Raw genomic sequence first — 26,722 nt, 5'->3', positions numbered from 1 at the left:
AGATCAACAATAAATATGGAATAGGGGCAAAATGGCATTTCTCTGTTCCTATGTCCCAACACCCCCTGATTAGATCACTTCTCTATCTTTTACAAAGATTATTGTTATTGCTGCTACTTGACCTCTCAAGCATTGACTAAGTGACTTTGCAAACTTATTATAACTTGACTTCTATTTTCTATGCATAAGGGACTTTCCTGCAGCATTAAAACAGCCACACAGTACATGCAAATTAATTGAAGCAGCCAGAACACAAACCGGACCTGAAATGGTTGCTTGTGGTGCCATGTGCTTCATTCTTTTGAGGTATTCCACTTTATCAGACTTGGTATGCTGAGTCGACACAACACCGAGCTCTGTAGCTAAATGCTAAGAAGAAATTACAATTACACTTGGCAGCATAGATGGCGACGAGCTAAATGCTATTTACAAAACCCATATCAACTGTTACTGAATAAACTCTTCCCAGGAAACAAAACTGCAGAACAAATAGACAATGTAAGCTTGATTTTCTTTTAGAATCATAGAATGACAAACAACACAGAATGAAGCCAGTCAACTTGTAACGCTCATGCTGACCTCTTTAAATAGTCCCTGTCTCATGCTTGCTCCCCACAACTCTAATCTATTTCTTTTCAAGCATTTATCCAATTCTCTATTGAAGTTGAATCTGCTTCGAGCAACCTTTCAGGTAATGCACTCCTGTAACAACTTGTTGCATAAATGTTTTTAGCTTCTTATGCTGCTTCTGGTTCTTTTGCCAATCACCTTAAGTGAAGAGCGAGCGTAGGGTCAGAGTTGGAACAACTAAGAAAGCTAGAGTGAAGGCGATTACAGGGACAAAAGGAACAAAGGCTTGGTAAGATATAAAAAAAAATTTATACATCAGCCCGCTGTGGGTGAACCTGGGCTAATAAAAAGTGGAGGTAGATATCTTAGCTATCAGGATAAAGATGGACAATATACAAGAAACACCCACATCCAATGAATGAATTTAAAACAAAAATCAACATTGTCCTGTTTCTATTTAACAAAAGCCTTCACCAACATGCTTCATTTCACTCCACAAACAAATATCCTTCCACATCTTTCTCCTTTGTGTCAATCTACATGCCCCTTAAATGCATCAATTACTCCAGGAGGAAAGAAATTTCTCCTGAGTTTTCTGTTGGATCAGTTTACCATTATCTTAAATTGAATACATTCCAAACTCTAGTCTCATTTGGGAGTGGAAACATATTATCGTTGTCTATCTTTCAGATACTACATATCTTAAAGGCTTCTAACAGTGTCGTCCCTGCTTCCCCTTTTTCTACCAGCTTGCCTAGGTTTTGCTGAAACAGAATTTAGAAGTTAGACATACCATTCTGGTAATCCCTTTTGCACTTTCTCTAATGCCTCCAGGTCCTTTTTATACAATGGAAACCAAAACTATGCATTCACTAAGGTTCTGCACAAATTTACAATTTACCTCCACAGAAACGAACCTAGCATTTTGTTTGTTTTAGAAACAGAGAAAATGGGAGCAGTAAAGCACTCAGTCCATTGATTCCATTCCACCATTCCACATGATCATGGCTCATACTCTATCTCAATTTAATACTCCAGTTCTCTTTGCATATTCTTGACACCATAGGCCTCTAGAAAACTATTATTTTCTTAAATAATTCAGTGTACCAGCTGCCATAGCCTTCTGTGGGAGAAAATTCAACAAATTTCGTGTGAAAAAACTGCTCCCTACTTTAATTCAAAAAAGCTCACCATGTGCCCGAAGACTACAACCCCTTGTTTGGAAACACTTCCTGGGCAGGAAAACATCACCTCAGCATTCAGAGATAATGGGAACTGCAGATGCTGGAGAATTCCAAGATAATAAAATGTGAGGCTGGATGAACACAGCAGGCCAAGCAGCATCTCAGGAGCACAAAAGCTGACGTTTCGGGCCTAGACCCTTCATCAGAGAAGGGGATGGGGAGAGGGAACTGGAATAAATAGGGAGAGAGGGGGAGGCGGACCGAAGATGGAGAGTAAAGAAGATAGGTGGAGAGAGTATAGGTGGGGAGGTAGGGAGGGGATAGGTCAGTCCAGGGAAGACGGACAGGTCAAGGAGGTGGGGTGAGGTTAGTAGGTAGATGGGGGTGTGGCTTGGGGTGGGAGGAAGGGATGGGTGAGAGGAAGAGCCGGTTAGGGAGGCAGAGACAGGTTGGACTGCTTTTGGGATGCAGTGGGTGGGGGGGGAAGAGCTGGGCTGGTTGTGGTGTGCAGTGGGGGGAGGGGACGAACTGGGCTGGTTTAGAGATGCAGTAGGGGAAGGGGAGATTTTGAAACTGGTGAAGTCCACATTGATACCATATGGCTGCAGGGTTCCCAGGCGGAATATGAGTTGCTGTTCCTGCAACCTTCGGGTGGCATCATTGTGGCAGTGCAGGAGGCCCATGATGGACATGTCATCTAGAGAATGGGAGGGGGAGTGGAAATGGTTTGCGACTGGGAGGTGCAGTTGTTTGTTGCGAACTGAGCGGAGGTGTTCTGCAAAGCGGTCCCCAAGCCTCCGCTTGGTTTCCCCAATGTAGAGGAATTGTAGAGGAATCAGTCTGTACTGCCCTATTGGAATTTTACCTGTTTCAATGAGACACCAGAGAACAAAGGCCTAGACAATCCAATCTCACCTCATATACAAACTTGTCATTCCAGGAATCAGACCTGTGAAATTTTGCTGAATTCCCACTGTGACAAGTATATCTTTTCTTAGGTAAGGTGGCCAAAACTCGGCAGAGTACTACTAGGTATGGTCTCACCAAAGCCCTGCATAGTTACATTAAGACTTCCTTGCTCCCGTATGGACTTATTATTCTAAATCACTACTTTTAGTGAGCAGATAAAAATAGAACAACTAATTATAGTCAAAGTCAGAATTGATTTAACTGGCAATAGAAAACAAAATATATAGAAGGAAAGCAAAACTGAAAAGGAGCTTTAGAAAGCTTCAAGGCACAGCACCATATACAAACCTGGATAAGCATCACTCACAATTCTTACAAAGCTCTAGGTGCAGGGCTGCATGATTGCTTTCTATGTGGCCTTAGCATGAATGTTTTGGATAAATAAGTGACAGCAGTCTTTTGGAATCATAGAAAGGACAAGGATTTATCTGATGCATTCCAACTTGCAAGTTCACATTGTAGGCATGGCTGAAAATTAACACAGTCATAATTCAATTCTTGGGCGGCTGGTGGAAAATACTGATCACCAATCAACTTACCTCCTGGACTCTGACTGCAAAATCTTCCTCTGATTCTTCATCCATTTGCGACATGCTGGGCAGCCACCTACAAAAACCAAGAAACGCAAAACTATAAGGAAGGATAGGAATACTGCAACCAATTGCAATGAAATTCATACCGAAGTTTTGCTTTCCAACCCAAAATACTTTGATAGCTGATATTCCTAAAGCCGACTATTGCCAAAACCAGTTAGGCAGTTCTGTAAAGCAAGATTAAATTGCTAACTGATTTGTATGTTGCCCAAGTGATGTCCATAGACAGGGTAGGTCACGGTTTTGACTGACACTGATTTAGCCAATCTCAGTTCAAGTGTGCTTGTAACTGACCTAGGTCCTGACAACGGGCAAAAAGTAGCAGGGCTCCAACTTCCAACCACTCTATACCCATCTTGGTAGCAAAGTCTACACGGGAGCAGAGAGAACTGGACTATAACACCTACTCATAACTTATCATTCACTGGCAAAAACTAACTTTTGAACATTGAAGTAAAAGGGAGACAGATGAACTTTAAACTGATTAGTGTGAGGAAATACATGCATAGAAAGAAATAAAATCAAAACGCAGTTCATGTAGATGAAGAGACAGAGTTTTTTTTTAACAATAGTGTGGTTATTAATCACTGTCCATCATTGCTTGACCTGAAGTCACCCAGACTTGTCTCACAGTGCAGATCTGGAGTCATACGCAGATTAGGGAGGCTAAGAAGGTAAGTTTCCATCTCAGAAGAACACTGGTGAGCAAATTTCAACAACCTGGCATAGTCGTGGTCACTACTTAGCAGGTTTATTGAATTAACTTCCCCAATTTGCTATTGAGAGATTCACCTCTCACTTCCCAAGTTCAGGACTGCAACCACTCTGCTACTAGACCAAAAAGGAAGATAATGCAAAAGCATGCTCGGTCTTATAAACCTGGACATAAGGGTACAGGAGTAAGAAGTGTTGCTAAGTTTGTATAAAACCTGCATCAGGCTATGACTGAGCACTGGCTTTTCAGGTTCCCAACTGGAGAAAAGACAAAAAGCAGAGCCTGCTGTACAGCTTGACATGAACGACACCAGGTGAAAACTAGATTTGGAATGTATGAGTGAAGATAATTTCAATTAAAAGTAGAAGACTTAAGAGAGATTCTTTTAAAAGTATGACCATTTTAAATTGGGAAATCGACAAAATGTGAAGAGGGAATTCAGAAGAAATGCTCACATACAGCACTGAATGTTTGACTACAGGGAAGAGTTGAGACAGTGACCACTGCATTTTTAAAGGAAAATTAAATGCATTTGCAGCAAAATAAGGTAAATATGGGAAGGTTACTATAAGGGCAGCACGGAGGATTAGCTTTGCATTTTTCTTACAAGCTGGCAGTTAGCTTCAAAGTGGCAAATGATAGAAATTAGAAGGTTTTAAGAAACTCATGATCTAGTGCGCCAACATAATCACCGTCTGCAGGAAAGGAGGGAAACTGTCACTCAAATTTACAGGGATGTTTTTCTCATCCACAGAGAAACAAGGAAATACTTTAATTGTGCTTTATTCCATACTGAATTCCTGTGGTTTCTTAAACTCATATCTGACTGAAGTAGGCAGAATTAGTACAAGTTCTGTTACAGATAAGGAAAAGAAAACTATTTTTTAACAATTATCTTTCTTTCATTGTATTACAGAAGTGCTTAATTGAGTCGAAGTTTCGCAAACAGCAATGTGATGTGAGACATTTTGGACTTGATGTTTAAGTTACAGGATTGACCCGTACTCCAGAAGAGGTCCTTGCTTTTTTTCTTCTAATTGAGAGGTATGATGGACCCTCTAGATATGATAGCTTTGACAGGCTAGTGTTAGGTACAGCTCATTTTCTGGCATGGAGCTCGAGGCCAAGACTCTAACTGAGGAGGCAAGTGTGTTACTACTAACACTTGATTATTTGGGCAATATGTTCTGACAAGACAGTATTATATACTGCTCCACTTGAGATCGTAAAGAGACAGCCATATCGTGTGATACTACAGTCCAGGTACTGGAGTATATTTGGGGGAAAAAGTTAGGGCTTTACAATAACCTGGAAGCTGTTATGGTAACTTCCTTACACAGGGCAACACAATATTGAACAGAATTGGAGCTGATGTCCTGATCAGCCATGATCTCATCAAGTTGGCAAGTTATTGCTGAGGAGATGAACGGCCCAAACCTCTTACAATGTACCAAATGAATGGTGCAGTGAGTCCAAGGGACTGAACCACATGTGATCGTGACTTTTAAACTTGCAACATTTGGCTTGCCAATTTAACATCATAAACAACGAATGGACTTCTTCCTTTGAGACCAAAGTAACATAAATAAGGTGCAAAAGAACATTTGCATGTAAGAACCTAATAAAATTTCAAATAATCCTCTTTCTATGTGATGATTTCAACATCATAAAGCTTTAGCCACCAAGTTAGTTAAGTGCAGGAAGATTCACTGAAGGGGTAATACTTGTCAGCAAGATTAACCCTATGAAAAAATGTAGTGTAGCCACACCTCCAGTTTCACAGACAAGTCACTGAAATGGACTTTCCTGTGACCTCTGCCTGCACCGGCAGTTATTTAGAAGTACGTCAGCATCTTTGAAATGGAGATAGCCCAATATTTGTTGGGATGAAGTATGGAGTTGCAACTATGGAATGAGATATAGCCGTCAGAGCTAAAAGGTTCGAAGGATATGGGGTGGAAAGTGGGAACTAGGTACATAATATGATGATCAGCCATGAATGGTGGAGAGAGCTTGAATGGCCAAATGGCCTACACCTTCTCCTATTTTCTGTGCATTTGTAGCTTGGAAGAATTACAAGGATACAGATGGTGGAAGGTGTTGGATGGCTGGAATGGCCTGTTCACACTTATAATATTCGTGATCACATTACACTGGAACAGATAGCTCTGTTGAAGTTCAAGGACAAATCCTAAAGCAAAGGAAATAGATGAGGATTCCTAAGCCAACAAGCAGTTTCCCCAAGAAACACTAGAGTGTTGCTTTCAACATTATCATTGGACACTGCAATCATACATGCAACATAGAGGTGGGGAACAGCAATGGGCTTATCATAGAGTCAGCCAAACACGAGCAAGTTCACTCAACCTTACCGATTATACCCCAGTGATAGTTAGCGACAGTTACTACCTTACTTGGTATACGGTGAAGGGAATAAAAAACATCCACAGCAGCTCGGTAACCCAAGAGGACTCGACGACATTCTAAGGGAGAAAGGGGGGAAACAACAGCATAACTTTTACAAGTGAGAATTGTTTTTCCTAACTTAACAAGGCTGGTAAGTATCAACCAAGAACTGGGAGGGGTCAAGATACGAAAGACATGATCATGTGCAGTTCCATCTCAAATCCAGCTTCTTCTCATTAAAAAGGAGAATGGGAATCAGTCCTTTATTCATGAGATCATGGAGACAGAATTCACATAAAATGCTTATTTCCAGGCTACCCATCTGCATTTAGTGTTATGTTTGCATGCCCCAACATTTTTCTCTTCTACTCCTTCAGGTATTGCTCACAATAATGGGATATAGAAAATGAATTGGGCACTGGAATTAATCAAAGTCCAATGAGACATCACGAGGGGAAGAAGGTGCTTTGCCTAACTAGTAAATGGCTAGACAGTGGTGGAATAGTGCCAGTTGTACTAACTTTCCTCTCAAGAGCGGGCCATTTAACCCTTCCTGCCCATTTCATCACGCAATGAGATCGTGACTAATCTGTGGCCTAAGTCCATATATTAATTTTATCCCATACCCCTTAATTTCTGGTTAACAAAAATCCATCTGCTTTAGATTAAACAACTGATCTACCATCAGCTGCGAACTGAGGAAAATTGCTACCAGCCTTTGCATGTAGACGTGTTGCTTAATTTTATTCCTGAAAGGAAGGTTTGGCTCTAATTTTCAGACTGTTCCACCTAGTCTTAGACTCCCCAACCAGCAGAAACAATTTTTAACTATTCCATCTTTCTCCTTAACAGCTTGAAAATTTCTATCAAGCCACCTGGCTTTTTAAATTTCAGGGAACACCATCCAAGTCTGTGCAATCCTTTGCTATAACTTAATCCTTGGAGCATAGGCATCATGATAAATTTAAAATGCACGCCCTCCCCATCCAATATATAGATCCTAAGATGAGGTGCCCAGAATGGTTGTCAATCTTTCACTGAGGTCTGACCAGGATTTTGCATTGGTATTGAATGATTCCTACCTCCTTATGTTCTAGATATAAAGGCCGGCATCCCATGCATTCAAGATATTTTCCATGCATGTTCCTGTCAATTTCGAACTTAAATTAATCATTACCAGTTACTGCAATGTTATGTACTTCATGTCAGGCTTTAGGGAATCACCTCTTATTTTATCCAATAGATCATTTTCAGGTAGGCACTTGAACACAAGGCTCCTTATTACATTCCAGGGGACAGACAGACTCACAGTTCGGCACATCCTACAACTATCTGAAGCTCAGTACAGCTTCTTATCTCACATGCATTTATTTGCTACTCTCCAAATGACTGGTCTCTGTGATTTTGTCTTGAGGATGGGTAGCTCTTTATTTGGTAGGCAAAGACAAGATGAACTGAATAGCTTCTTTCTGCACTACAAATTTTCAACATCTGTATGTTAACAGGTCCCTGTCCAATTGCCCCTTCTAAAAGGGGTGTGCGTGTACAACTGAGAATGAACCTGCTTCACAAGGAAGTGACTTACCCTATTTTCACAAAACTATATTTTCTCAACAGGAACTTACAGAAACACAAGAAGAATATTCTTACAGTTGTCTTTTAGTACAAAAGTGGAGTATGACTGTGCACTTTTTTCTTTAAAAATCTTTTCATCTTTCACTTCTCTAACACTCATCAGGACAATTCACAAGAAATACCAAAGTAAACGGAAAACAACATTTACACTGTAGAAAAGGAGAGTGCTGATTTGTTGGCAAGTGGAATTCTGATGGTAGATGCACTGTCACATAGAAACGCACCAGTTAATGACAGTTGATAGTTAACAGTCAAGCTGTGCTTAAATTTTAAACGAAACAGGTTGACTGATTAGTCAAGACATTGCCCTGAGGAATAAACTACAGGACGGTTGCCATTTATTTTGTTGTATTAAAACAGGACCAGTGTGTGCATTTGTTCTTTCTTGCTTTTGTAGCAGTAGCTGGACTGTGGCAAACGCTGCTTGTGTTGTTAGTGTATAGTAGCTGCATGAAGCAACTCGATCTTATGAGGTACTTTATCCTTTCAGGGTGATTGGAGGTAGACTGGGCACTTTTCAGGACTAAAGGTTATGGCCTTAATGCTGGTTCACTATTTTGCACAACATGCAGAGAGAAATGTAATATAAATAGTAATCTGAACATTGTGGCTGTTTTAGAACAAATTAGTTGATGAGCATTCTTTTGCTCATTTCACGGGGCAATATCTTGACCAGAGTCAACCTGTCTTGTTTAAAATTTAAGCACAGCATGGTAGTTAACTATCAGCCATCATTAAGTTGTGTATTCTCCATATAAATGATTCTACCAGAGGCTACTTGTCATACAACCAACTGGTGTTCAGTAAAACATCATTTTCCTCTTACAACAATATTTCTTCAAATTGTCCTGATGGCAGCAAGATAAAAAGCTTGGACAAAATGCATATTTTTCAGCAACACTTGAATATTCTATTGTGTAATTTCATCCATACTTTAAACCGATGGGACTTTTTAGAATGGTGTTCAGCTAGGATCCAGGGATTCCCTATCTCAGAATAAAGAGATAAAGGGAACTGCAGATGCTGGAGAATCTGAGATAACAAAGTGTGGAGCTAGATGAACACAGTTGTGCTCCTAAGAGGCTGCTTGGCCTGCTGTGTTCATCCAGCTCTACACTTTGTTATCTCAGAATACAGCTACCTTTTACCACTTTATCTGTCCTTCATCGGTTGATTAAAGCTAATATATTTTGAATAGTCTGTCACTTCTCTTCACTCTCCCTCAGATGCTTCTCTTTTCTCCCAGTGTAGTTTCAGGGTAGCATGATGCTTGTGGTTAAGCAAGACAAAATCCAAAACTAAATCCAGAGAAAATGAAAAGCAGGCTTCCAATACTCGACTGGCAAAAAAGTAAACAACTGCTGTTCAAAATGATGAGCTGCACCCTTAAAAAGCAATGACATGTTGGATTTGTTTCATTGGCATCAACACTTCAGTGCCTCAAATAAGCCAACACTGCAACTGCCAGTGGCCATTTAGACCATGAAGCCATTCTTACCCGACTGCCACATACAATAGCTTTGCAATTGTCAGCTGACTGAGTACAAGTCCAGAACAGGTTGAAGAATACTGTAACATGTAACAATGGTCTCCAAATGAGTTCAGAAAGCACAGAATGGTCTTTCAGTGAGGGATCTGAGCCTGAGTATCACAGTAGTTGCACTCTGAAATAGCGTGATTCAATACAGCAAGGAAAACTTGAGACAGGCAACAAAAGCCAATGCAAACAAGTCATGCCAGATGCATGTCTCTATTACTCTACACGTTATATTCTGAACAAGCCAAGTGGTGAGGACGGGTGAAGAATGGGCATGGAGAATGACAAGAGATCCTGCAGGGTTTCAGTGAGGCCCAGCATGAAAAGAAGGTATTGCATTAACTTGACAGACAAGTGTAACTTACCACAGATACGAAGGGTCTCTTTACAGTTAACACCAGAGGTTGAACAATGCTATCGATAGTAAAAGGCCAGGAGCTAGAACAGAAATAAAAAGAAACTACAAATCATTTATACAGACACATTTAATTACAATAAAGACTGATAAAAATTAAACATCTGTTTAACGAAATTTCTTTATTTCCATCCAATCTAAGTGGAAGGGAAATGGACCCCAAGGCCATCTGTGACTCAGTGTGGAGCACTCAAGCTCAAGTCTCACTCGAGCAACCAAAGTATACATTCTTGGTTGACACTCCAATGGGAGTTTTGGGGGAAGTTCTGCTTTGTCAGAGGTGAGTTCATACTTTGAGTATTGTATCCAGCTTTGGTCACCCTGTTAGAGGAAAGACATAATTAAACTGGAAAAAGTGCAAAGAAGCTTTACGAGGATGTTGCCAGGATTAATGGGCTTGAGTTATAAGGAGAAGTTGGCAAGAATAGGACTTTATTCCTCAGAATGTAGCAGAATGAGAGGTGACCTCATCGAGATGTATAAAATTATGACGGGCATAGGTAGAATGAATGCATATAGTCTTTTTCTCAGGGAGGGAAACTGAAAACTAGACAGTATAGGTTTAAGGTGGGAGGTGCTAGATTTGAAAAGGACCCGAGGAGCAACTTCTTCACACAGGGTAGTGTGCACATGGAATGGGCTGCTGGAAAAAGTGGCTGAGGCAGATACAGTAGCAACCTTTTAAAAAATTTGGACAGGTACATGGATGAGAAGAGTTGAGGGATAGGGACCAAATGTGGGCAATTGAAATTAGCTGAAATAACACGATGGTCAGTATGGACCAGTTTGGGCTGAAGGGCATATTTCAATGCTGTGTATGACTCTTATCCTTCATACGAGTTAGTTGACTGATATTCCCTTTAAATGCCTGTGCAAATAAAGAATCCATTGCAGTGTTTATCAAGTACGTTCTTGCCAGTGTCCTGTTCAACACAGATCCCTAACATGTAAAACAGATAATTTGATCACTGAGATAGCAAGAACTGCAGAGTCAGAGATAACAAAGTGTGGAGCTGAAGGAACACAACAGGCCAGGCAGCATCAAAAGAATAGGAATGCTGATGTTTCGGGTCAGGACCCTTCTTTGGAAAAAATGCACCCTTGGTTCACTCACGTCCTTTAGCGAATGAAACTGCTATCCTTTCTTGGTCTAACCTACGTATGACTCCAGACCTACAGCAATGTGGTTGACTCTTAACTGCCCTCTGGGCAATTAGGGATGGGTAGTAAATGCTGCCCAGCCAGCAACTCCCCTCATCCCATGAATGAATTTTAAAAAAACCACAAGCTTTGGAGAGTTAGGTGGTGAACTGCACGTTGCAGGATTCCTGGCCTCTGCCATACTCTACTGTATTTATATGACTAGTCTAGTTTAGTTTCTGGTTAATGGCAACCCCAGAATGTTGATAGTGGCAGAGTGGTTTCAGTGATGGTAACAACTGAATGTCAAGGGCAATGGTTAGACTGCCACTTCCTGCAGCTGGTTTTTGCCTGGGATTTACATGGCGCGAGTATTACTTGCCACTTTTCAGCCCAAGCCGAATATCTGATCTTAGATTGAAACAAAGTAATTGATAAAGCAGTTGAAGGTAGCTGGATCTAGGACACCATCCTGAGGAACTCCTACACAGGTATCCTTGACCTCCAACAACCACAACAACCTTCCTTTCTGCCACGAGGGATTCCAATACGAGGCCAATCTTTGAGCTATAAGTCCTATCCTGAAAAAAAACACCATTTCCTTTTGCTATGATACTATGGCTTTAAGAACGTATTTTGTCCTTTTTTTTAAAATGAAGAAAGTCTGAGATATAGGTGATGAGCAGTCTACTCTAAAGCCAATGAAATAAACAGCTTTTGACACCTTGTTTTTTTTAAATTAAAGTTGGAAACGTCTGAATCGGTGGGGTCAAGCTCCCACAGAGCCAGGATTTTTAGTTTCAGCCTTGATAGTAATTGCTGCTAGTATCTTGAAGCTGGATGTGGAAGTTGTTTTTCTTCTTTCTGTTACAGCTAAAAGCTGTGGTCTCTCTTTCTGCTGCTAGGAGTACATATAAGACAATCTATTTTACTGAATTTGCCTTTGCCAAGGGTGTGTTTATGGAATGTTACTATTTTGGAACAGTTGGTGTTTAGTCTTTATATAATCTATTATTCTGTTAAGTTATCTAGTACAGTTATGTTATTCCAATTTTTCTTTATTTTGTTATGTTTTAACTGTAGTGTATGAATATATATTTTGCTTCAACACTGGTAGTTTGGCCAATCAAAATGCATCTGGCCTTTAAAATATGAAAAATTTAGATCTAGGCCATCTCATTGACATTGATCATAGAACACAGAACAGTACAGGAGAACAGTACAGGACCCTTCAGCCCATGATGTTGTGCCGAACTTTTACCCTAATCCTAGGGTCTATCTAATCACCACCCCTATCTTACACTACCATCCATATGCCTATCTAATACCCGCTCAAATGCCCCGAATGAGGCTGACTCCACTACCCTCTCCGGCAATGCATTCCACGCCCTTACCACTCTCTGAGTAAAGGACCTACCTCTGACGTCTCCCCGGTATCTACCTCCTTTCATTTTAAAACTATGTCGCCTTGTAAAAGCTACCTCCACCCCAGGAAAAGGTCTCTGGTTGTCTATGCTATCTATACCTCTGATCATTTTGTACATGTCTATCAAGTCACCTCTCATCCTTCGTCATTCTAAACAGAAAAGCCCTAGCTCTCTCAACCTTTCCTTGTAAGACCTTCCCTCCATTTCAGGCAACATGCTAGTAAATCTCTTCTGCACCTTTTCTAATGCTTCCACATCTTTCCTGTAATGACGTGACCAGAGCTGGACACAATACTCCAGACGTAGCCGAACCAGGCTTTTGTATAGCTGGAGCATAACCTCACGGCTCTTGAGCTCAATCCCTCTATTAATGAAAGCTAACACACCATACGCCTTCTTAACAACTCTTTCCACCTGGGTGGCAGCTGTCAGTGAACTGTGAACATGAACCTCAAGATCCCTCTGCTCCTCCACACTGCCAAAAATGTTTTCGTTAACCCTGTATTGTGCTTTCAAGTCTGTCCTTCCAAAATGAATCACCTCACACTTTTCAGGGTTAAACTCCATCTGCCACTTTTCAGCCCAGCTTTGCATTCCATCACTGCCCCTTTGTAACCTAGAACAGCCCTCCCCACTGTGCACAATGTGACCCACCTTTGTATCATCCGCAAACTTGCTAATCCACCTTTCCACTCTTTCATCCAAATCATTTACAAAAATCAAAAATAGAAGACATGTTTTGAGGTGGGGTTTGGTCTGGTCTTTAAAACATTCCCCAAAATAGGTCTGTCATCCAGCCATTCTCTCAGCCCTAGCATTATGTTGATGTTTGAAAATCACTGCAGAGTTAAAAAGGAAAAACGTCAGGAAGAAAATCCATAATAAAAGCAAAGTACTTTGGCTGATGGAGATATATAATAAAAACAAAGTGCTAGAGAAACTCAGAAGTCTGGCAGTATCTGTGGACAGACAAACAGTTAACGATTCAAGTCCATGACTTCTTTGGCACGTTGATCCCCAGGCTTACCGTCAGGATGACTTCAGAGCATTTTACATGACCATCTTAATGTCTATCTGAAATTAAAAGACAGTCCCAAAACAATTTCACAATTGTAAACACGGTGCTCATTAGGAAACTTTCTGTATGAAAATTGGCTGTCATGTTCTCTTTGAGTAGTCTTTCGAGTCAAAAACAAAATAATCCCTTGCTGGCTACAAAGTGCGCTAGGATGCCCAGGTATTACGATAGGAGATATATAAATGAAAATTCTCTCTATTTCCCGAAACGAACCACACCCGATGTCCCTACATTCTAAATATGACGAATTATGAACTGTACCTGAATTTTAGAAGCCCAACTTTTCCATTGGTAGTTTCGTCTTCTGGAAAAAGCATCAAACCACGTGCTCCATCCAGACAGCTGTAATGTCTAAGTGCCTCAGCCAAGCGTGTCCGGTTGTCCAACCACCCCAGCTCCAGGTATCCACGAGCCCAGCTCACAAAGCCAGAATGTCCCTCTAGCAAGGGCTAAACACAAACAGCTAAATTAACTCATACAGAATATGAAACAAAGGCTTCCTTATACCAACTACAAAATGCATCTAATGGGTTCATCCTGAGGTGCCAAATGAAGACTCTCAGACTCAACCACACAGCTTCCTTTTTTTCCCCAAATGCTGACTCACCTAACCTACACTGCAAGATGCTGCTCTGCTCATTATTCATTGCTCTTGAAGCCCACTGGGATATAGTACTATTAGCAACTAGCCACTGTGTTTTTGGGTATGTTAAGGTATATTTTCAGAACTACAGAAAGACTGTTGTTTTTCTTAAACAATAAAGGAATGTTTTAGGGACTGACATGATTGTACATCTACTGTGTACTTAGAAATCTTTGAACATGTGTTAAAGGTAGATAGTTTTGTTTATTTTATTTCAACATTTCTTTTGTTAGTAAACTTTTGTTTCAGCAAAGACTATTACGTTAAAAACAACTTGATCTATAAAGTCAGGTTTCAGTCTAGGATCTGACTTGCCTGTTAATAACAACAGCTGAGACCATAACAATATGGAACACCTAATCAATGGGGTTAGAGTTTTGTGATGTGAATGTTGGAATAATACTAGAAAAGACTAGAAAATAGTGCCTGGATTCTATCTAACCAACCTGTAACCACTGGTGTTTATCACACATGTCTCTGGATAACCTCTCAAACCACTGAGAAAGGAGACACAGCCTCAACCATATTATGATATAAAGCAAGCGATGGCAAGAGAGGAGTATGGATTTCTGCACCCTGTTTGGTTGTAAGATGGGAAAAGCATTAAACCTGCAGATACCATTGAACCACATTTTTATTTAAGTGCAAGGAAGACTTAGGAGATACAACGATAGATCACACAAAACCATAACTGACTAGCCTCTTAATGTGATACCTTATGAGTCAAAATTGGGGAAGGTGATAACATATACGTTATATCGCTCATGAACTCCAATATTCTGCTGAAACCAGTTCAAATCATATTTGATGGTGAAATTTGAATTATAAAATCTAGAAGAGAGAGCTGGCATAATGGCAAGCTTGTAACCAGTGTTGATTGTCTAGAAGATCCATGTAATTCACTAAATTCCTTTAGGGAAAGGAATCAGCCATTCTTCCCTGGTCTAGCCTACATAAGATTCCAGAAAAACATTAATGTGTGGACAGTCATAAAGTCATACAACACAGAAGAGGCCTTTTGGCCCATTGAGCCCACTGGCCTATTCACAATAGTCCCACTTTGAACGTGCTGCACTGCTCAGTAGAATTATTTATAAACGACCTGGATGAGGGCATAGAAGGATGGGCTGGTAACTTTGCAGACGACAGTAAGGTCGGTGGAGTTGTGAATAGTGACGAAGGATGTTGTAGGTTACAGAGAGACATAGATAAGCTGGAGAGCTGGGCTGAGAGGTGGCAAATGGAGTTTAATGCAGACAAGTGTGAGGTGATGCACTTTGGTAGGAGTAACCGGAAGGCAAAGTACTGGGCTAATGGTAAGATTCTTGGTAGTGTAGATGAGCAGCGAGATCTCGATGTCCATGTACACAAATCCTTAACAGCCCTGTCAACCTGGGTGGCAAGAAGGCATACAGTGTTTTAGCTTTTATTAGTAGAGGGATCGAGTTCCGGAACCAAGAGGTTATGCTGCAGCTGTACAAAACTCTGGTGCGGCCGCACTTGGAGTATTGCGTACAGTCTGGACACCGCATTATAAGAAGGATGCGGAAGCTTTGAAAAGGGTGCAGAGGAGATTTACTACGATGTTGCCTGGTATGGAGGGACGGTCTTACGAGGAGAGGCTGAGGGACTTGAGGCTGTTTTCGTTAGAGAGAAGGTTGAGAGGTGACTTAATTGAGACATATAAAATAATCAGAGGGTTAGATAGGGTGGATAGGGAGAGCCTTTTTCCTAGGATGGTGACGGCGAGCACGAGGGGGCATAGCTTTAAATTGAGGGGTGAAAGATATAGGACAGATGTCAGAGGTAGTTTCTTTACTAAAAGAGTAGTAAGGGAATGGAACGCAAAGTCATCATTGGACAAGCATATGGACGTACATGGAATAGTGTAGGTTAGATGGGCTCCAGATTGGTATGGCAGGTTGGTACAACATAGAGGACCGAAGGGCCTGTACTGTGCTGTAATGTTCTATGTAATGTTCTATGTTCTATTGGTAATTTTCTTCCTCGTGTGAGAGGGGGAGCAGGGAGGAGGGAGGAGGGGTGGGGCGGCGATGGGGGTGGGGGGGTGGCAAGAGGGGGTCGGGGCACGAGGGATAGAGAGAGACAGCAGCCGAGGGAGAGACAGAGACAGCAGCCGAGAAGAGGGGGAGGGGGAGGGCGCCCAAGAAAGAGAATGCCCACAAGAGAGCATCAGAGTCATAGGGCATGGAAACAGACCTTATGGTCAAACTCAGTCGCAACCAGACATGTCAATCTGACCTAGCCCCATTTACCAGCATTTTGCCCATATCCCTCTAAACCTTTGTACTCGTGTACCCATCTAGGTGCCTTTTGCAATCTTGAAATTGTAACCACCTCAACCACTTCCCTCTGGCATAGGGTCTAGGCCTGAAACATCAGCTTTCCTGCTCGGCCTGCTGTTTTCATCCAGCTCTACACTTTGTTATCTCGGATTCTCCAGTATCCGTAGTTCCTATTATCTCTGATACACTTCCTCTGGCAGCTTGTTTGATAACGCATCACCTCCGTATGGAAGCTACCCCTCTGGTCCCTTTTAAATTTTTCCCCTCTCACCTTAAACCTATGCCTTCTACTTTTGGACTCCCCCACCCTGGGAAAAAGCCCTTAGAGATTCACCCTATCTATGCCCTCATGATTTAAAAACTTCCATAAGGTCATCCCACAGCTTCCAATGATCCACAGAAAAACACCCCTGCCTATTCAGCCTCTTCCTATAGCTCAAATCCACAAATCCTGACAAAGGCACAGTGCTCCAAAAGCTTGTGATTTCAAATAAACCTACTGGACTATAACCTCTGGCTTCTGGCCTCGTCTACCCCAGTCCAACATCGGCACCTCCTCATAATGGCTACCAGGGTCCTCAGGAGCATCGATATACAGAAGCATCTTGGGGAGGGCAGGTCCACAGCTCCTTTAATATGGCAACACAAGTAGACAAGGTGGTAAAGAAGGCTTGCCTGCCTTCACTGATTGGGGCACCGAATATTAAAATCGGCAAATGATGTTTCAGCTTATACTGTATTTGGAGTAATGAATGTAATTCTGGTCACCGCACTGTAGGAAGGATGTGGAAACTTGGAGGGTGCAAAAGAGCTTTATCAGGTTGTTGCCCGGATTGAAGTGCATCCATTACAAGAAGAGGTTACACACACCTGCACTGTTTTCACAACAGCTGAAAGGTGACCTTGATGTAAAGGCATAAAATAAGGGGCATGGATAGGATGGGTAGACAATGTCTTTTTCCAAGGGTGAAAAAGTCAATACTAGGAGAGGAACGTACAAAATTCTAAGCAGTCTTGACACGTTGAGAGGACGTTTCCTCTTTGTTAAGTTTTAGAATTAGGGCTCCATCCTGTCAGGATGGGTTATTGCCTAGTCTAGGATGAGGAGATAGTTCTTCACTTAAGAGTGCTGTAAACATCTGGAACTGCCTACTGTTCCAGTTAGTCTGTGGCTACGTTTACAGAGTTCAAAGACTAACAGATTTTTGGATAACGAAAGAATCAAGGAACATGGGCATCATATGGAAAGATGTACATGAAGTAGAAAATTAGCAATAATTCTAGTGAACAGTGCAGCACGTTCAAAGGGGCTGAAAGGCTTACTCTTGCTCTTCATTCTTACCTTCAGGAAAACATTGTTCCAGCCTCAGACTCAAAGCAACATTCTGACCAATCATTTCACAAACTGGGTAAAATTTGTCTTCAGCCAACTTGTCCAAAGCTTACAAAGGAAATTAATCAATGAAGCCGAGGAACTCAACTGAGCGACTTCAAATTCCAGGACAGACGAAATATACGCTAAGAAAGTTACACATTAAAAATGAAGGCTGAGGTGAGGGTAAAGGTGGGTGTGGGTCATTTTCACCAAAAGGGCATCAGAAATTGTTGAATAGGTGAATTGGATAAGACCAGTGAAACAAACAGAGTAAGTCACTTTCAAAAACGATCCACTTCTGCAGGGAGGGGCTACGGGGATGAGATGAACAAGTGTTTTCAAGTTTTCTTTCACTTTCCTGCTCCTGAAGATTTTTTTTTAAGGATTTGGAGGCAAGGAAAATAAGTCAACAAACTGTTAGAACTAGCTTTGTGTTTGGTGCAAACATCCAGCATTTAGCAAAGTGTTATGCAAGTACAAGTAAATACACATACCAGCTTGCTTAAAATACTTCAGCTTACCGTGTGACAGGGTGTAAGGAAATTCAATATGTTGTGGTCAAACTGGGTGATGTGGTTGGAGATGTAGATTTTGATATTTTTATCTCGATGCCTTGAGCCACGTTGTAGAACAATTACACCCAGAATTGTGCACATTGCCCGCACGATAACCCTGCATGATCCAGAAAAAGGCAGAAGTTATAAACATCACTTAGAACTTAAATAACAAACAATTTTTATACAGTTTCTTTCTATCAGGGATACCCTGTCATAAAACTGGACATTAGCGAGGCAAATCCTTTATTCATTAACGGGACAAGGGCGTTGCTGGCTAGGCAGTATTTATTGCCCATTCCTAACTGCCCAGAGGGCAGTTCAGAGTCAACCACATTGCTGTGGGCCTGGAGTCACATGTAGGCCAGACCAGGTAAGGATGGTAGTCTCTTTCCCGAAAGGGCATTAGTGAACAGATGGGTTTTTCTGACAATCAACAATGGATTCACAGTCATCATTAGATTCTTAATTCCAGATATTTTATTGAAATCAAAATACGACCTTCTGCTGTGATGTGATTTGAACCCAGGTCCCAGAACATCATCTGGGTCTCTGAATTAACAATCCAGCAATAATACCACTAGGCCATTGCCGCCCCCTCTGTTAGCTCCGCTGTTAGCCATTTACAAGTTAATCATTGTTTCCTGGCCTTGTCCTTCTCTCACTGAATACAAGACTGAAACTGAAAATGCAAATTTGAAAAATGACATTGAGATACAGCATCTTTCATAACCTCAGTGTTTCAGTACTGCTTTACAATCATGAAGTACTTTATAAAGAAGTTAATGCAGCAACGCAAGAAACATTGGCAGGGAATTTGTACACAGCAAGCTTCCACAAAATAATTTTTTTTTGCTGTTTGTTGAGACCAGGACACCAAGAAGCATTACTGTGTTCCTTGAAATAGAGTAGGGCTCCCTTAGCTAAGAATGTACACAATTTCAACAGCTCATTTGAAAGACTACCCTTCTGACAGTGCTACATTCTGCTGATTTCACACGAGGATTCATGAACTGATGCACCGTCTCAGATTATTTTAATAGACATTCTGCCCTTTTTAGTCACCTTCCAGCACTTTGGTAAATTGAAAATAAACTCGTCATTTATTAGAGCACAGAGTTTTGCTTTGATGAAGAGAAGAGGCTCACAATTGCAAAGTAGGAGATTGTAATGGAGATGATCAAGCAGCAGTGGTTAGACGATACATTGTTTCATAACTGGCATCTGGCAGGAGATAGGAGGAGGGAAGAAAGAAGCTTGAGAGGTTTGCTAAAGAGTAAAGCAAAAACAGAAGTTGCTGGAAAAGCTCAGCAGGTCTGACAGCATCTGTGAAGAGAAATTAGAATTAACGTGTCGGGTCCGATGACCGTTCCTCTTCAAATGTTGAAAATCTTAGTAACACAATGTCAGATTAGATTTTAACAAAAGAGCATCAGGAATCAACATCAGGGTTCGGTTGTGGCTCTGATGCTTTGTTCAGAGTTTCTAAAATTAATCAAAAACAACTAATATACATATAGAAATAGGGCACAATCACTTACCAAGTTCAGTGAACCTTGCCAAAGGTGAGCATGAGCCAAGCACTACCGGTTGATATTCAATCAACCTACTCAGACATTTTATTACATACCTCAGGAACAGGTGGGACTTGAACCCGGACCTTCTAGTTCAAAGTTAGTGACATGATCACTGCACCATTGGACCCTATGCACTATGTGTGTGATTGTAGTCAGTACCAGAGTTGGTTTGTAAAATTGCAAAGACAAGGTACCCACGGTCATAAATATTGTCAGTTTCAGCATGGCTTATAGTCACCTAGAAACAATAAGAAAAATTTCAGCTCCTAGCCGTACACCCAGCTCCCTTGTCAAATGTAAAGAAGGTGGGAATACCAACATGCTGTTCACTCATGGACACTATCTTTAGCAGAAAACCCCGTGCACATGATATACTTCATGCGGAGACTTAGCTACAGACAGCTATCACTATTTTGCAAAAATTCACAGTCATTCCTGTTCTGTAAAATTTGGAGCACTGATCTGAATTAATCAGCTGCACCTTAACATTTTTTTTCACCCAAAGGCTGCTTGTAGTACACTGACTTTATTCAAAGCGACTGCAAAGAACAATGACGCAGGATAAAACACATCAGCCTCACCTGTTCACCACCCAGAACATGACCGGATATCATGTTCCATTTGATATGACACCCCCTGTTGAGCTTGCTTTGTTTTCACCAACCTGGGTTGGCTGTTACAATCACCCAAACTGACCACGCTAACAGCTCAGAATTACAAAAGTTCCACACTCGGCACAATGTTTCTGGAATTTCCACGATACCACCTTTTTTCACCTGGTGTATATCCCATTTTTACAGATAAGTAGTAAGTGATCCATCAGCCACAACGCAGAGGACAGAGTCAAAAGGTAACAATGTTGCAGTATCGAGGGAGGATTGCCTTTTGAATGATATACTATATCAAGGTCGACATACAAGATTTCACGGCACTATTTTGTAAAGGAAAGACCTTGACAGGTGCTCTGCCTAATACCTACCCTTCAAACAAGGATTTAAAACACATTTACATAGACAAAAACAGAAGTTGCTGGGAGATCCCGGTAGGTCTGACAGCATCTGTGAAGAAAAGATCAGAGTTACTGTTTCGGGTCCCGGTGACCGTTCCTCAGAACTGGTTCTGAGGACCACAGGGCCCGAAACGTTAACTCTGATCTTTTCTTCACAGATGCTGCCAGACCTGCCGAGCTCTCCCAGCAACTTCTGTTTTTGTTCCTGATTTACAGCATCCGCAGTTCTTTCAATTTTTAAAAAAAATACTTTTACTTAGTCACTGCTTGGTGTGTCAGTTGATTGTCATATTCCCTACGTGGATTGGGAAACATTTTGGATGGCTCGTAGTCTAGAGAGATACCACTAATAATAGAAGTTACTTCTTTTCAATCATCTCAGTGTGTCGGCGGGTTTTTGTTAAGTGTACGTTGACTATTGCATATGCTAAAGTGACTCTTCAATAGCTAATTTGTTGTTGGAAAGAACATTGGGACACCCAAAGAGAGTGAAAGTTGTTATGTATAAATAGGATTAGACTACCGCTTCTCTAACATGCTTTAAAAATACATACCAGCACACATCTGGTAGATTCAAAGCTGTCATCAATCTCCACATGAACTATGCCTGGAAGCGTTCATGCCTTTATGGTATAAACTTATAAACAATGGACAGAAAAAGCTGAACAAGGCAGACCCATCCACACATGAAGATAAAAGACAGGTCAACGTTTCAAGAGGTCACCCGTTGTCTGAACCCAAACATTAAGCCGCCATTTCCTTCACTAGACAAGGACAGCCCTGAGTACAAGTCTAAGGGAGATAAAAGGTGGTAATGGCACAATGCACCATTTCCTCCCTCACCCACCCTGAGAACTTAAGACAGTTGTCTCTAGCATTTCTACTATGAGGTGTAGAGAAAAAAACGGAAAAAAATGCACGGAGTGTTATAGAATCCCGAGTGTGGAAGCAGGCCATTTGGCCGACTGAGTCCAAAAAGTCCCTCAGAACTGCATCCCACCCAGATTCACCCCCTACCCTACCCCTGTATCTCCCATGGCTAATCCACATAGCCTACATGGGCAATTTAGCATGGCCAATCCAGCTAACCTGCATACCTTTGGACGTGGGAGGAAACCCACATAGACAGTTGCCCAAGGCTGGAATTGAACTCGGGTCCTGGGGCCGTCACATCAAGACAGAGATCACTGGTTGTGAGAAACTGTTCTAACAGTCAAAATACTGACGTTTTTCTGACCACTTTAGCTGTCACATATTTCCAGTGATTCCGGCTATCACCATCTTGTGTCTAACTTGCGTGATTTGACTTTGTGAGAACAGCACGGTTGCAACTTAAGGCAGATGTCCATGTTTTAGAGGATGACGACATATTCCTGCAGCACCTTTCGTGACTTTCTGAATTTAAAATGAGGTCACTTTTATAATTTATAAAATGAGTTGCACTTTGCTCATAATAAGTTTCACAAACAGTAAATAATAATACTGCAAGCAAGTGGCTTTTAATGACAGTCAGAAGAAGTCACATTGGACTTGAAATATTAAATCTGCCTATCCACCGATGACCTGTTGAGTTTCTCAAGCACGTTCTGTGCTTATTTCAGATCTCCAAGTTTCACAGCATTTTGCTGTCTTTTTAGTGATGTTCTGTGAGGAATAAATATTGTCCAGAACACCAGAGAAAAATCCATTGTCCATCTTTTAAATAGTGCCTTGGGATCATTTACATTTAGCCAAACGCAGAGAGGGTTTAGCATCTCTTACAGAAAGATGGCACCTCAGAGAGTGCAGCCCTACTTTATTACAGCACTGCAAGGCGCAGCTAGAGGTAGCTATATTAAAACAAAGAAGCAACATAACATTTTGTATTATATATATAAACATTCAGCCTTTTTACAACTTCACATACCAAAGCCTGTCCTTCGCCTACAAGGCGCAAGTCAGGGCTGTGATGGAATACTTCCCAATTGCCTGAGTGCAGTTCTTACAACAGTCCAGAAGCTTGACACCACCCATGACAAAGCAACTGATTTGATTGGTACTGCATCTTCCATCAATCACTTCCTCCATCATCAATATTAAGTAGTAGCAGTCTGTACCATCGACAAGACACATAGCAGAAAGTCCCTAGGGCTCCTTAGAGAGCAGCTTTCAAGTTTTTAGATTAGATTCCCTACAGTGCGGAAACAGGCCCTTCGGCCCAACAAGTCCACACCGCCCCTTGGAGCATCCCACCCAGACCCATCCCCCTATAACCCACACAACCCTGAACACTACGGGCAATTTAGTATGGCCAGTCCACCTAGCCCACACATCTTTAGGACTTAACTCGCAACCATCTGCTCCAGGACACTTAGAGGGATGGACAATAAACGCGCCCTAGCCAAGAAAATTTACATCCCATAAGTTAATTTAAAAAGTCCTCTTTTTCATCCTATTTGCAAATTGAAACTTAACTAGATTTTTAATGAAATGGAGATTTTATTCCAAATTGAATTACAAAGACACTGAGTGCAGGATATTGAAAAGTTAAACAAGCTGAACTCCCTCCCCCACAGAATTGTAGGTGTATCTACACGAAACAGACCTTGGTGGGTTAAGAAGGCAGTTCATCACTGCCATCTGAAGGATAACTAAGGATGAGCAATAAATGCCAGAGATGTCCACGTTTAACGAATGATCTAGAATTAAAAAGTTCTCAGTTCCTGTCAAAAGGATCCTTTGCAACCACCTAAAATGGCAGAAAGGGCTTCAATTTAATGTCTCATCAGCAAGAAATGCGAGAAGCACAATTAAACACAAGACTGCAAAATGGTGAATGAACCCTCAAGGCATCAGCTAAAACTGCTTGGAGTTTATAGATTTAGAGAGCAGCTCGGTAAGTTGAAGTTGGAATCCAACGCACTACTTGGGAGTTGCTGACACAAACACAAACTCGGGTTCTTTATTCTCGAATTACAGATGCTCATCCTGAGTGGTGCGTAAGGTGGTGATGAGCTGCTCTTTTGCTCCAATGTAATTTGCAACACTGATATTCCGCCAATACCCATACACATACTATTACAACATAAAGAATAATAGCTGCAGTGTGTGATCATCGAGCCTGCTCTGCTCTTTAATACGGCCACGCTGAGTTCCTACATCAACTCCAGATTCCTTCAGAGTTTCTTTATCCCAAGACTCCTATTATTTTAGTCTTGATTATACTCAATCATATGACAACTACATCTCTATGAGGTAGAGAAGTGCAAGAATTCACAATCCGGTGAATGAGAAAACGCACTCACTTTCATCTTAAATGGGTAGTCCCCTTAGTCTAGATGGACCAGGCAGGGGAAACAGCGTCTTAAACAAATACTGTCAGATCTAAGAATTCTGTACTTCTCAACTCAGCACTTGAGTCTTTTTGAGCCCAAGTAACCTGCTTTAATACATATTGGCACAGATCACAGTAAAACAGGTAGACAACATGTGTGCAACATAGCAACTCTACCTGTTGCCTTCTATCTCAAGGGGAACTGTAGCCTCTCTCTGGAAACACTAGAAACTCAGGTATATTTCAGGGAAAGTCAGTTAAACACAATTTTGAGAAATGTACAGAAGGGATTTAAGCGACTGCTGGACATGCACATGGACAGCAGTGAATTGAAGGGAATGTAGGTTAGGTTATTTCATTTTTGGATTAGGATTATTCCACAACACAACATTGTGGGCCGAAGGGCCTGTACTGTGCTGCACTTTTCTATGTTCTATGGTACACCAGTAGGATTAGATATTGTAAGGTAGGAGAGCTCATATGGAGTGCAGGCTCATCAGGCTGTTAAATGGTTCTACCATATATATTCTAGGTAATGTCTCCACTTTACCATCATCAGCTATTTCTAACTTGAAAATTAACCCTGTTTCCTTTTCACTCCAACGTTCTCACCCAATCCTGGTGGATCATCACTTAATACCCATCTGTTAAAAAGTAAAGAAAAATTAAAACAAAACCCTCAGGACGCCATCTGTTTTTTAAAAATTTTAATTGAGAATGACTGGAGGACATGGAGAAGAGAAAAAGAACCTACCTTCGCAAAAAGCCATCTGGAAGAGCACTGCTGACTAAAAAAACATGAAGCCCAATAAATATCCTGAGAAGCATTAAACAAATCCCGAAAGGAGTATAGAGCACAAGAAGGGCAAGAATGAAGCCATCTGTAGGTAACCTGCAAATGCAAAATAAAGACACTCAGGAACTTTGCATAAAGTCTTAAGGGATGGAAAGAGGGTGGCAGATGGGTAAGTCACAGGTAAGTTGCTCTTAGAAGTTAAACACTTAGAGAGGTTCCATCTCTAGTACCAACTGCAAGATCCCTACTTTGGATTTTCCTGCAAATTAATGGTGCCAACTTACATTCTGTGCCTGGCCATGCATTTATTTCCATTCTTACCTTTACCCTATAGTCATTTCAGTGTGACTATATTCAGGGTAAAAAGAGATTAAGGTGCAAAAATGGGAAATTGCAATTTAAACTTTAACTGACCAAATATTTCATTGCCCAGAGGTACAGTGATGTCAAGTGGTCAGGAAGTAAAGTCAAAGAGTTCAGCAGAAATTCTGTTGCGTGTGAAAATACACGGCTGGCAAATGGCAGCAGGGAAACAAAACATGTCAAAGTCAGACAACATAAATTGGTACCAAGACAAGCACAGACACTATCCCAGAGAATTTAAGAAGTAGCAGATGCATGCGCGTAGAAAATGAACAGCGGGTTAAATCTATTCAGTTTAGGAGTCAGTGTGGACCCTGTAGTCAATTTGAAGGTCACAGTGAACAGCTGAAGAGTTCGCATGGACATTTCAAATCTCAGTGTGTTCAGAGTAGTTGTTTTGAGGGTCAGTGTGATCATTTTATGGATCAGTATGATTAGTGAGAGATTCAATGCATTCGGATTGAGGGTCAGAGAGATCAGTTTAAAGGTCACTGCGGCCCGTTTTAAGGTCGGTGTGATCCTGAGTCTCTCTCACCTTCTGAACTCCAGCAGCTGCTGCACCCTCGGCCTCTCCATTGCTCCGGGTCTTGAGCTGAGGCCCCGATCCCAGCTTCTCCTGCTCCCTGTCCTCCAGGCGAGTTGGAAACTCTTCCGGTGCTCGTCTCTCCTCTCAGAGGCCGCAGCGTCCACCCTCCACCACCATCCCTCCTCTTTCTCCCTCCTTCCCTCTCTCTCGCTCGCTCTAACTCCGTACCTCTAACCCTCAGCACGTCGCCGCCATGTTAGCAAAACTGGCCGTGGCGTATCGGCATTGGGTCAGCAACGCGCAGGCGCGGTCTCGCGCGCCGCCTGCCGGGAAATGCAGTCCACTGTCCGCAAGATCTCACGGTTACGTCTGGACAAACTGAACTACAACCCCCAGCATGCAGCGCGGCACGACAGCCTGCAGAATGCCCCTTTCCGTGAGGGGGACTGTATTCAATGGGCATGCGCTCTACAACTATTCTTTCTCATGCCAAAACTTTTGTTACGAAGGATTGAAGAGTCAGGACTAATTGACTGATTGATTGATTTATTGCCACATGTACCGAAATACTGTGAAAAGCTTAGTTTATGA

At 41.6% G+C, this 26,722-nt stretch overlaps 1 protein-coding gene across 4 annotated transcripts in view; it reads right to left on the bottom strand.

Annotated features, from left to right (window-relative positions):
• The window catches only part of aup1 (AUP1 lipid droplet regulating VLDL assembly factor), a 42,930-nt gene extending 16,509 nt beyond the window's left edge, over nt 1–26,421 (bottom strand). Inside the window, exons 1-8 of one of the 4 annotated variants that reach the window (XM_048542352.2) lie at nt 26,141–26,421; nt 25,201–25,338; nt 18,515–18,665; nt 13,931–14,118; nt 9,975–10,047; nt 6,441–6,514; nt 3,263–3,329; nt 264–369 (exon numbers count right to left, since the gene is read on the bottom strand). In XM_048542352.2, the coding sequence (XP_048398309.1) occupies nt 264–369; nt 3,263–3,329; nt 6,441–6,514; nt 9,975–10,047; nt 13,931–14,118; nt 18,515–18,665; nt 25,201–25,338; nt 26,141–26,181 (838 nt within the window). In that variant the 5' untranslated portion in view covers nt 26,182–26,421. The remainder of the gene's footprint in view (nt 1–263; nt 370–3,262; nt 3,330–6,440; nt 6,515–9,974; nt 10,048–13,930; nt 14,119–18,514; nt 18,666–25,200; nt 25,339–26,140) is intronic. The other 3 variants (XM_048542345.2, XM_048542360.2, XM_048542368.2) reach the window with 3 other exon arrangements.
• Nucleotides 26,422–26,722: the final 301 nt, after the last annotated feature.

This window comes from Stegostoma tigrinum, chromosome 1, assembly GCF_030684315.1.
Source record: "Stegostoma tigrinum isolate sSteTig4 chromosome 1, sSteTig4.hap1, whole genome shotgun sequence".
Lineage (NCBI taxonomy): Eukaryota > Metazoa > Chordata > Chondrichthyes > Orectolobiformes > Stegostomatidae > Stegostoma > Stegostoma tigrinum.
This window is presented reverse-complemented; position numbering and strand designations above follow the sequence as displayed.